We start from the raw sequence: 12,893 nt of genomic DNA, 5'->3' as shown, positions 1-12,893 counted from the left end.
AGTATTCTCTCCTTCCTCATTCGAGGTTCACTCAACTCTTTCGAAGCACATTTGCTCGAAACAGAGTTCATGCTCATAGGCTTGCCTTGAGCCTATACAAATTGTGCAGTGTGTGTGTGTTTGATGCTTCTTGCTGCACCAACACAGAGGGAGTATCAAATGGTCAAAGGGGATGAAATGCCTCCAAGACTTATCATATGTAATGAAACTCAACTCCAAGTGAATATACATCTCCACACTTTGTTGGACAAAAACGCAAATGAAGAACAAATGGTGTACATACTCCACTACTCCAGTGCCAAAATATAGGGTGTAAAAAAAATATGAACCAATGAATGCACATCAATATAGTTTGATTTGTACTATTTTTCAGAAGAAAAACCGAATCAAATTAAATTGGATGATTCAGTACGTTAATCAGTACGTCTGAAACATAATTAAGAAAATATCAAAACATTCATATATAACAATCACAATTTTAAATCACGATCACAACAATCTCAATTTTACTATTTGTTTGCCAAGAAGAACCGAAGTAGAAGTTTGTTGTTTTTCCGCATTGGGATTTTAGTGGTATTTTTTTTTTTTTTAATGGAAAATTGTTAGTTGTAAGTATACTATAATATTATGTTAGTTTTTCTCTTTGGCAGGACTTGAACCCTGGACCTCCAACTTTTTTTAGAGTATCCGAGGAATTTAAAAAGAATCCATCGAGTTGTTCAGCAAGTCCCGAATTCCCTTTGGCGCTCAATTTTTGGTCTAATCCATTTGTGGATAAACTGTATTTTCAAAATATTATATTGTTTGTAATTTTTTTTAAAAAAAGAATATCAATAAAATATTTTTGGTGAGAAAGTTTGTAGGTCAACTTTTATTTTGGAGGTCTTTTGTCTTGGGGCTTAAATGAGGATTCTTTATTATTGAAAACTTTTTGGCCCAACAAGTATATAGATTAGAGCCAAATTTTGAGATGCCATATAATTTTTACAGCGATTATCGAACGTAAGAACCACCTTATTAAGAGTGTAATGATATATCGTCTTGGTATTTTTTTTCAATAAATATAACATCCTAGTTAGTGGTAATTCGTTTTTCTCCATAAGTTTTACCTCAACTGATAAAATATTAAAATTGTTAGACTAGACGTCATGATTGGAGTTCGAACCTCGACTTCCCCCACTTATGTGTAAATTTATAATGCTTTTAGCATTTCGTCTATATAAAAAAAAGAAATAATTCATTTTTTATAGTCCTTCTTCACTAATATAAAGATGCCCGTGTAGAATACTAAATATTATTATCTATCTTTTTCCTTGGTCCCTCTTTAATAATTGATAATTGATACTATTATTCTTTTACTTATTTACTTTTTCTTTCTTTTTTTGGTTGATAATCTTTTACTTATTTGCTATGGTTATTATGTTTTTTTTTTAATTGCATACTATTTTTTTCAATCACTATTGACTATAAAATATTATTATATCAAGTTACGTTCTTATAAAAAAAATGTTTTTCTCCTTCAAAAAACAAAATTGTTTTTGTTCTTATAAAAACTTGTTTATCTCATTAAAAAAAAAACTGTTTAAACTTTAAAGGGCTCTGTCTCCAGTGCGCATGACAAATGAGCCTCGCACCGTACGCAGGCAAGAAAAACCGGATATTAATGGTATATTCTCTTCCACGTGTATTTGAAATTTTATTTAATAAATTTAATTATTCCACTATCTGAGGGGCAACATTGGAATTTTATGTAATTAAAATAATTGTATTATTAATTTTTAGTTTCAAGTACACAATCAGATTGCATAAAAAAAAATACAGTCAGATTAGTCTTCACTGGTTCTTCCTTCCTATTCCTAATTCATAACAGATCTGAAGATCTCAAACTCAATGAAATTTGATGAAAACAAAGGAACTGAGATAAACTGAGAGCGGTGGTTACATTTTTTTTTTTACATTAAATTAAATTAAACAGGTGTAGAATTTCACTTGGTCTTATTTTTTATTTTATGTTACTCATTTTGTATTCTTTCGGTTTTATTTCTATTTTATATTTATGGGTTTGTACAAAAAAGAAAGGTAACCGAGAGATTTAAAGTTTTTGGGTTTGATTTTTTGTTTGATTTGATTTGTTATTTTTTGGGTTTAATTTGTGTTTGAAAATGATAAATAAATGTTTAGGACAAGATTTTGGATTTTGGTTTTAATTTAGGGATTTTTTGGGTGGTTTTTGGTTTTCTGATCGGTGGTCCGCCGCCAGTGTACACGATGAACATTCATCATGTTCTTGAACAAGATGAAAAAGCAAGAGAAAGAATGAATGAGAGAATTCAGTGAGAGAGAGTGAAGAGAGGAGAGAGAAGATAATGACAAAAATGAGAGAATTGTGAGTTTGTCGGTATTTCTAGGCTTTTGATCCTGTGTGACGCGAGTCTACCGCGCACCCTCGAACTGTCAATCGTTGGATGCGTTCAACGCCCCAGATGCGTTTTCCAGGATCCAATCAAGGACGTCCGATCAATCAACCAGCCCTGATCGTTCCAGGCTTTTTTTTCTTCTATTTTGCACATGAATGGGCTTGGGTACTGGGCCTTAGTTGTTTTTTTATTTACACCCCTGTCCGTTGTTATTCGGATAGACAAATTGTAATAACACTCACATTAGAAACCTAGTTTTAATGAATTTTGATGTGACTGTTATTACAATGTCCATGTGCATCCGAAGTTCGATCGTAAAAATTCTTATTCCTAATCGTTTGTCGGTCCAATTAGGTGATATTGAACGGTCGGATCGATGAAATTCGAATTCTTCAATCAATGTCGATAGTTTTAGTCGAACTTCACGACACTTTCGTATAAACAATGATTCCTATGAGACTGTTATTGCACTCTGCATGTGCATCCGGAGTCGAATGATCGAGATAATTTTTTTCATTTGTTTGTTTGTCCAATTAGGTGATATTGAACAGTCGGATTGATTAAATTTGCAAGCTACGATCAAAATCGATTGTTTCTGTCAAAGTTCATGGCCCTTTCATGAAAACTAGATTTTCGATATGACTGTTATTACAATCTGTCTATCCATTCGGAGTCCGATCATCAAGATTATTTTTTTCATTTGTTTGTCTGTCCAACTAGGGGATATTGAATGGTCGGATTGATAAAATTCAAAATCTACGATAAAAATTGGTAGTTTCAGTCAAAGTTCATGACTCTTTCATCAAAATTAGGTTTCCGATGTGACTATTATTACAATATGTCTATTCATTTGGATTCCGATCATCGAAATTCTTTTTGTAATTTATTATTTTTAACATTTTTTTTTATTATGATTGAAATAAAATAAATGAAGTAAATAAAATAAAAAGGGTTGCAAAGGGATGCGAATAACAACGGACAGGGGTGTAAATAAAAAAACAACTAAGGCCCAGTACCCGAGCCCATTCATGTGCAAAATAGAAGAAAAAAAAGCCTGGAACGATCAGGGCTGGTTGATTGATCGGACGTCCTTGATTGGATCCTGGAAAACGCATCTGGGGCGTTAAACGCATCCAACGATTGACAGTTCGAGGGTGCACGGTAGACTCGCGTCACACAAGATCAAAAGCCTAGAAATACCGACAACCTCAGAATTCTCTCATTTTTGTCATTATTTTCTCTCTCCTCTCTTCACTCTCTCTCACTGAATTCTCTCATTCATTCTTTCTCTTGCTTTTTCGTCTTGTTCAAGAACATGATGAATGTTCATCGTGTACACTGACGGCGGACCACCGATCAGAAAACCAAAAACCACCCAAAAAATCCCTAAATTAAAACCAAAATCCAAAATCTTGTCCTAAACATTTATTTATCATTTTCAAACACAAATTAAACCCAAAAAATAACAAATCAAAACAAACAAAAAATCAAACCCAAAAACTTTAAATCTCTTGGTTACCTTTCTTTTTTGTACAAACCCATAAATATAAAATAGAAATAAAACCGAAAGAATACAAAATGAGTAACATAAAATAAAAAATAAGACCAAGTGAAATTCTACACCTGTTTAATTTAATTTAATGTAAAAAAAAAAATGTAACCACCGCTCTCAGTTTATCTCAGTTCCTTTGTTTTCATCAAATTTCATTGAGTTTGAGATCTTCAGATCTGTTATGAATTAGGAATAGGAAGGAAGAACCAGTGAAGACGGATCTGACTGTATTTTTTTTTATGCAATCTGATTGTGTACTTGAAACTAAAAATTAATAATACAATTATTTTAATTACATAAAATTCCAATGTTGCCCCTCAGATAGTGGAATAATTAAATTTATTAAATAAAATTTCAAATACACGTGGAAGAGAATATACCATTAATATCCGGTTTTTCTTGCCTGCGTACGGTGCGAGGCTCATTTGTCATGCGCACCGGAGACAGAGCCCTTTAAAGCATTGATATAAAGATTAGATAGCGAACTCAGCAAGTAGGAGATATTGTTGTAGTATAAATAAAGTGGTCTTGAACAAAAAAAAAAAAAATCTCTTCCGACCTCTCGTGTTTCTTTTATACCTCCTGAATTTACAATTTTGCCTTTGCAAAAAGTTTCGGTTTGTAGAATCCGAAGTTTTTTTTTTTGCCTTGAAAACAAATTTCGGTTTCTAAAACGAAATTTACTCTGAATTCGCACTAGAAAAATTCGGTTTTTGCGAACCGAATTTTTTTGCAAAGGTAAAATTGGAATATTGTGGGGTATAAAAGAATCACGGGGGTCGGGAGAGAAAACATCAAAAAATAAAGTAGTGTTTGGTAAGAAAATTATATTTTAGTAATAAGTTGGGTTTAATGCACTGGGCTTTTCTATCTCCAATAAGATTGACTTGTTTCTATTGGACTTTATAAGAGTTTTTTAATTTCAATTTTTTACTCCCACCCTTACATTTAATCATTCACCCCTACAAATCATTTAATATTCCTAACCTGGTTGTTCAAAAATGATTTGTCCTAGCTTTTCGTGATTCAGCTGGAGTGAATACGAACGGTGTTGTTGAGATGTTGGTGAGGTGATTTCTTGGTCTTTGGGGGGAAAGGTACCTGCAAGATTGTTAGCACTTCAACGCTCAAGTCAGTATTTGAATGAGATGATAATGAGTGGGTAAATGGAGGCACAAATATTTCATATTTAGGGATTGATGTATGAATGTTTATATATATAGAGAGAGGAGAATATTAGGGGTTTACAGTATAGTGGGGTCCTCCATGTGTAGAGGATTAGCCAAATATAACACCTGGGTTGTCCTTTGCAAGGGAGCACGTTGGAACGTTGTGGGCGTCTGACCTCTGTCTGTGCTCGTTGCTTTGGTTCCGTGCTCGTTGCGCCACATGATTATTCTTATTCCATTTTGATGGATCTTCATGTCTGTTGGGCTTTTAGCAGATCCGAAACAATTCCTATTTTATCTCTTTTACTGTTTAACTTAATTTTCACACTACTCTATTTGTTTTCACCCTCCATTTCAGCATTTTTGGAAGAGTTGTTCACCCCTCCACTGCAGGTTTTTGGTACGTAAAATGTTTTCAGTTTTGACAAAGTTATTGAATATTTTTTATAAGTGTTCTAGTTTTTACAACTATACAGGAAAACTTTAACAAAGTATCCCGACATGTTAATTTTCCAAAAAATTTAACAATGAATGCTGGAACACTTTGGAAAAGTGCTCTGGTTAGTAACATGTAAAAGTGTTCTGGTTTGTACCGTGTTTCTAGAAAATATGTAAAATTAGGACAGTTTAATCAAGTGTTTCAGTTTGTTTTTGTTTGTTCATCAAACCATTTTTCAAAGCTACTACATTTTTTAACTTTTGCTTTTTGTTTTATATAGATACTGTATGACGAGTTCTCAAACAGGTGATACAGATCCAACATGTGTAGATATATACTACATCTGCATTCACAACTACACAGAAGTTTGATAGACGACAAACTGTAGTAAATTGGGTTCGGGAGTTGGAATTGCAAATAAGGTTATTATTAATATTATCAAATTGGATACAAAGACTGGAAAAAGAGAAAGAAATGAAAAGTTAATTTTCGATTGTTGTTTTAGAGGTGGAAAGTATAATGAAGTTGAAAGTTCAACACAAATTTACTGCTACTAAAAAGTATGGCTATCCATTCTAACGAGATTGGATTCTCTCTATTAGAAAATAAATTGAGGAAATAATGTGTGGATTTTGACATTTGGATCAAAAACATGTGATAATATTTTAATTATAAAAAATGAAGAAAAGTTAATCAATACTTAAGATATAACAGTTGAGAAAAATTGAGAATTTTTTTGAGGATCCTTTCTCTTCAACTGCCTTGAAAGTGCGCAAGATTATCGTTCTAATAAAAAAAAGTATTGATCCATAGAGAGTAAGAAGAAACAAAATAAGAATCCTAAATATATAGATATTATAAAGAAAATAAAAAAATAGAAAAGACATTGTTTGCATTTTTGCAAAATAAACACGTTATATATTTCTAATAAAAATCACCACAGGATCATAGATTTCATCAAAAACACAAAATTCTAACTCAATCTAATAAACTCATGTCATGAGAAAACAATTTATAAATAAGTTAGAGATAATGAGATAGACCACATAGCAAATGTCCCATCTCGCAACAATTAATTGAGCCCTCCACATAAGCATGTTGGAATTTCTCGCATATCCAGAAACACACGGTAAACACATTATGTCCGTTAATAGCCTATAGGTTCTGGACATACATCGACTTCTCAGTTCGGTCATTCTTCTTGTCCTAGAGATGAAACATGAAAGACAATAGAACTATTATAAAACTTGTTAGTAATCTCCATCAATAAAAGCACAAGAGGAAGGATCAAAGAGGATGGTATGAATTACTCTCCATGACCTAAAAATGAAGGTGAACTCCTCACACCTAGCCATGAGCAGCTGCATAAACTAAATAGAAATAGAAAAATAAGCTATACCACAATAGTAAGGTGCTGAGTAATTTACAAGCAAAATACTCGCATGATATGTGTATATTTATGATGGATTATTTGGCAAGTGTACCAAAAGTTGTCAAATAATAATAAAATATTTGTATCCACAATTTTTTTTCTTAATATCGAAATTTATCAGTTACTTAGAGTACTAAAAGATTTAATGCTAATTTCTTATATCACAATAGATAATTCAATATGTCTAAAGTTATTATCTATTGAACAATATCGTAGATCGAGTCACAATAGATAATTCAATATGCTAATTTCTTACATTTACTTGAATTAATGTCAAGACTCTATATGTTACCTTGATTGTTAAGTGAGTGTGAAATGTTTAAGTGTTGCTATTTATTCATTAATTTGTTAGCAGATAGAAAAATGAATATTTGATATCCTATCTTGTTATTTTTTTTATATAATAAAATTTAAAATGATAGGATGGTGTCCCATTTCATACTAGGTAAGACAATTTAATAAGACTCTTAAAGCATTTGCATAAATAAATTATATTTATCTTCCACTCAGAATATTAGTAGGGTGTAAATCCAGGATATTAGTAAGGCTTAAATCCAGGATGTCATATGATAGAGAGCTAGAACTAACCTAAAGAAAATATAAAAAGAAAACAAGTAAAATAAAAGATAAATTCATCGATTGTCCTCAAATGTATTACAAAGGCACCACTTATATTTCTACTAGTTGGTTAATATTCTAATAAAGCCTTATACGACCCAAATGCTTAAAGGCCCAATTAATAATTTAAATAAAAGTCTTACCTAGTAATATAAATAAATTCTACTTCTAACTCTTTAAATTTATAGTATTGTTATAGACCTAGATGCAAGTTGGCATAACCAATAAACTCAACATTCAATTTGAATTTGGCAGTATTTTGCAAAGAGAAATGATATTTGTAGTACATCTAAATTGACACAATTTTTTAGATAACTCTCTCTCATACTCTACTTACGTTGTGTTTTTACTATCTCTTTTCATTTCTCTTTATTATATTTGTCACATAAAAGAAGAAGAAACAAAAAGTTGTCATAAAATTGTCAAATAATGATTGTACATATATCACTACTACTCTTTTGTAAATTGTAAAGCCTCTATTTTCACTTTCAAATTTTAAGATAAATTTGATTTGGAGATGGGCTAAAAATGTTGCTCATTCGATATCTAAAGTATCATTGTCTTTTTCTAGTCACCATGTACTATATACCTAATAGAATTCTGTCACTAATATTTCATTATACAATAATGAGTATTTATATAAGGGTCATGTTAACATGTGCATCAATGACACATGTTAAACTATCTAAAAGTAGAAATATAACATTTAATAATACAAAATATTTAATATTAATATTGAGTATGGCCTAATTGTTTTCTAGCTAAATATAGAAAATATTAATAATAAACATAGAAGATATTAGGTTAGAGACGACCAGACCATTGTCAAAGACGTACTCCTTAGGTTACCTTCTGGTTTAGCCCCTAGAGCTCCTTAGGTTACCTTGAGACGTCCATTGTCCCGTATGTGACATCCATGATTTGCACCTCACTGTCAGAGATGTACTCAACTCTGATAGCCCTCATTCTCAGATTATCTACACCATAGTTTTAAAAACCGGACCGGCCGGTCTGACCGGTCCGGCCGGGAACCGGTAGCATGAGCGGTCCGGATAAGCTGCAGAACAGGTTCTGCAAATGACCCGCGGTAACCCGCATGCAAACCGAACCGGTTTTGGGGAGAGAATAAACATTAATTTCAAAAATATTTCAAATATGTTGCACAAGGGAATCAAACCCAAGCCTTTTACATAGGAAAACATAACTAGAACCACTTGGCCACATGAATTTATGTGATAATTTATATCATTGAATTATATTTAATATTATTTAAGAAACACCATGACATGTATTAATAAATGCATTGATCATTTTTTTCCTTGTTATTTTAAATTTGATTTTCATACATATATATATATTCATCGTTTTATTTTAACCTAATATATTATGTTCTTCTAACAAAATTATGATATAATAATATTTTAATTTAGTCAATAAAATATTTTAATTTATTTAAAATATTATTATAGCATAATCGTGTTTTTTCTTTTAAATACATGAAATTTTATTGAAAACAAGTTTCAAAGGAAATCTTTTTGATTAAATTTTATTTTATGAAATTGAAGTCAATATATTTAAATTTTTATTATAAGCCGAGCCAATAGTCATGCGGTCTGATCAGTGACCCACTGGTCCGATCAGTGAACCAGTGACCCAGTGTCTTGACCGGGTCGATCACCGGTTCGGGTTTTAAAACATTGATCTACACCCATCTTCCTCCGCCAAACTCTGATCTCATCAATAATTTACAGATAAGATTAAACGACTCTATTGAAGACGTTTTTATTTGGCCCAATAACAAGAGTGAGATCTTACACAAGCAAAAGCGGTTATAGTTAGCTCATGTCCCAAAAGGACTTAGCTAGCACCCCATCCCTCTCATACTCTTGGACTTGGATTTAATTTGGAAGCTTCACTTACCCAAGAAGATCAAACTCTTTTTTTGGTTGGTCTGCCACAACTTGTTCCCCACCCACTCGTTAATCCACGTTTGAAGGACGAACCCCTCATTTTCTTGTTCTCGATGTGGTACTCATGAAGAGACTTTTCTCCGGGATTGTGATATCTCTAGACGCATTTGGCACCACTTGGATTTATCACCCCTGGTTTCTTCATCCCTATAGATGCTCACGAGTGGCTCAAACTTGGCTCCACGAGTTCTCAAGCTTTCGCATTCTCCATTGTTGTTTGGTTGGCTTGGAGACACTGAAATATGACGTTTTTACAAAATGATACTTAGTCTATCAATCGTCTCTTTTAATATTCAAAGTATGATTGCCACCTTCACCTCTTATTTCGGTGCTTCCGATCTCGGTTGCTGTATTTTATGTTGTAATAGAACATATAATTATTGACCGCATGAATGTGTCTCTTCATTCACGGCGACAAATATAGATTGAATTCTAATTCTTCTTCAATTGGCAATGAGCAACATGTGCTACAATCGGTTATTCAACAGAACAGACAAATAGTTGCCGCATCAGCTCAGCGATATGCAACATGACTGATCACTGTAATACTAAAGCTTATCTTTATAGTAGTAGTAAGTTCAACGAACCCATACTTTCTAATATTATCTCTTCATTTTTTATACACTACTATTAGTACTAATGTGTGTTTGCTTTTAATGTTAGGTAGGTTAAAGTAAACTAACCCATAACATTTAATCATTAAATCACAAAATTAATGTATACTACTCACCATATCCAATTCTGACAGCACTAAGATAAATAAATGAACAAAAATTAAATAAGAAGCATGTGAGTGAGACTGAGATTTAGGAAGTTGGGAAAGGACAGAAAATGAAGAAAATATTCATAATGCGGCCCAAACCAAAGAAAACAGCTTTTCATGCTTTCCAATAGCCGTATTTGGATTTTTTTCATTCTATCTTCACCGTTCATGTTTCCACTACTTTCTTGCCTGCCACTCCTCTTCAATCTTTCTTTTTTACTTTTGCTTAATTTCAACATAATATTAATATTCTTTGTTACTTATACCACACTAGAATCAAAATCACTTGCACTTCAAGTAAACAATTCTAAAATCAATTTTAACACTGATTTTTTCAAATTGTTTTCTTAAATAATAAGAGTTAAAACATTAGTACGTGTTTACCCTCATAAGTCTTTTTGGTTGCAATTCCAACTTCATAATGTCAAGATTTTATCTTTTTAGTTTTTCATTAAATATATTAACTTATGACTGAATATAAATAATGACATGACATACTTAGCAAAGACGAAAAGGATAACCCAATACAAAAAATTCGGTGTAACAGCTTATATTTATTTGTGCGGAGTGTTCTCGCTGGACTGAACACGTGTTAATTGACCTACATATTTTGCGAGAGATTAAAATATAGACACAGTCTTCACATAAAAAAAACATAATTTTGCTCAATTAAACTCATAAATGACAAAAATACCTGAGCAATAATATCTCAAAATAGACATGAAATAGTACAAGTATTTCATTGAGCTCAACTTCATTGGTACAACTAAAGTCCTAATTTCAATATACATTTGAGCACGTAATTGTGTCAACAACACTAAAGTCCTAATTGCAACAATCAACCGATACAAAATTGAAAATAAAATACCAAAATGGACCCTACAATAATATTTCCTCCGTACTATGGGCAAGACTTCACATGACATAAGAAAGTTAACAACTTAACATTCATCTTTACACGTAACCACTCACTCACTCACTCAATCCCATTTCTATTTATTCTTTTCTTTATTTTTGGTATTAATCTCATTTCTATTCTACCTTCAACATTTCCATTTCCACACTCTATATAAATACCCCACACCACCACAACCCAAGCGCACACACACACACACTATCACCTTCACATTCACATTCCAAAAGTGATTATTTCTTCTTTGTGTTCCTCAAACACATGAGTGTAGGAGGAGCTAGAGAAAACAACATTATTATCAACAACAAAATAATATTACAATGGAGAGCCAAGATCATCTTTCACCATCACACGTGGATGCATCTAGACCGTCCCTTGGTTTCCCTTTGGGCACTGCCCTTCTCTTGATTATAATTTTTAGTTTGAGTGGTATCCTTTCTTGTTGCTATCATTGGGACAAACTCCGTTCTCTTCGTCAATCTTTCTCTGATTCCGACTCTCAAATTCATTCATCAAATAAATCTAAACTTTACTCCACCGTACGTATTTTTTTAAACCCTTTTATTTTTTTATCACACTAATTAACTTTTTTTTTGTTACTTTTACACTTATTTTAATCTTCACTCATTTGCTAGCTGCATTTGTAGAGTATATGTTTAATATTACAGTAAATTTAACAAATTTTCGTTAAGTTACTTTTAATTTTATTTGCAAGAGACATATACATCAATAAAATTTGATATCTCTAATCAGATATATTAACTTTCGTTGATTCATATTTTTTATTTATTGAAACTTAATAAAAATATGAGGAAGTACTGATTATCAAAATATACATAGAATTATTGAATTTCAAAAAATTAATAAATTTATTTTTGAATTTCAAAAAATAAATTTTTTTAAATATAATAACTACATTTATTACAGAGTGTAATATACAGCAGAATTTTAATTTAATTATTCTGCAGTTGTTATTACGCTCTGTAGCTGCTGCAGAGAATCCGAGGAAAGCTTTTGTTACAAATTTGTGACAATTAAATTAAAGTATCGAAGTTTTTTTTTAAGGTATCTAAGTTTTTTTTTTGTCGGTGGAATGAATAGGAATTGAAGCAAAACAGGGGAGAAAGTTTCTCAGTGATGATGCCAGGGGATGATGTGCCAAAGTTTATAGCGATGCCATGTCCGTGTCAACCATCACGGCCAGAGAACATTGTTGTTACTGTCGTGAAGCCGCCTCCGCCACCGCTAAAGCCACCGCAACTAGCAATTCCTTTGTATTTGTAAAAAGTTAGGTAGTCATGTTTTGTTGTTGTGTTGTGTTACAACTCTTTTCATCACATGTTGCCACCGTTTTGTTGTTGTATCAATGTATCTATGGTCTTATGTTTATTATTTACCTAGGACTAGGAAAATTGTTAACGAGTAAAAGGGTGGTAACATGTGATGAGAAATTGAGAATTAGAAGAAAGAAGGTTAATTAGTAGATTTTTATGATTATATATTCTATTTCATTCAATCCTTTGGTGTTTTTTGGTATGTAATTATATTGAAGAGATTTAAATGGTTTATAAATTTTAATTATATCGGAAATAAAAATTCAATTTCTCTTTCTCTTCTTCA

At 31.9% G+C, this 12,893-nt stretch overlaps 1 protein-coding gene across 1 annotated transcript; it reads left to right on the top strand.

The window, feature by feature from the left end:
- Positions 1 to 11,427: 11,427 nt before the first annotated feature.
- On the top strand, positions 11,428 to 12,893 carry LOC123882016 (uncharacterized protein At5g65660-like). Its single transcript, XM_045930795.1, has 2 exons — positions 11,428 to 11,812; positions 12,375 to 12,893. The coding sequence occupies exons 1-2, from the start codon at positions 11,594 to 11,596 to the stop codon at positions 12,555 to 12,557; spliced, it is 402 nt and encodes a 133-aa protein (XP_045786751.1). The 5' UTR covers positions 11,428 to 11,593; the 3' UTR covers positions 12,558 to 12,893.

This window comes from Trifolium pratense, linkage group LG4, assembly GCF_020283565.1.
Source record: "Trifolium pratense cultivar HEN17-A07 linkage group LG4, ARS_RC_1.1, whole genome shotgun sequence".
Classification (NCBI taxonomy): Eukaryota; Viridiplantae; Streptophyta; class Magnoliopsida; order Fabales; family Fabaceae; genus Trifolium; species Trifolium pratense.
This window is presented reverse-complemented; position numbering and strand designations above follow the sequence as displayed.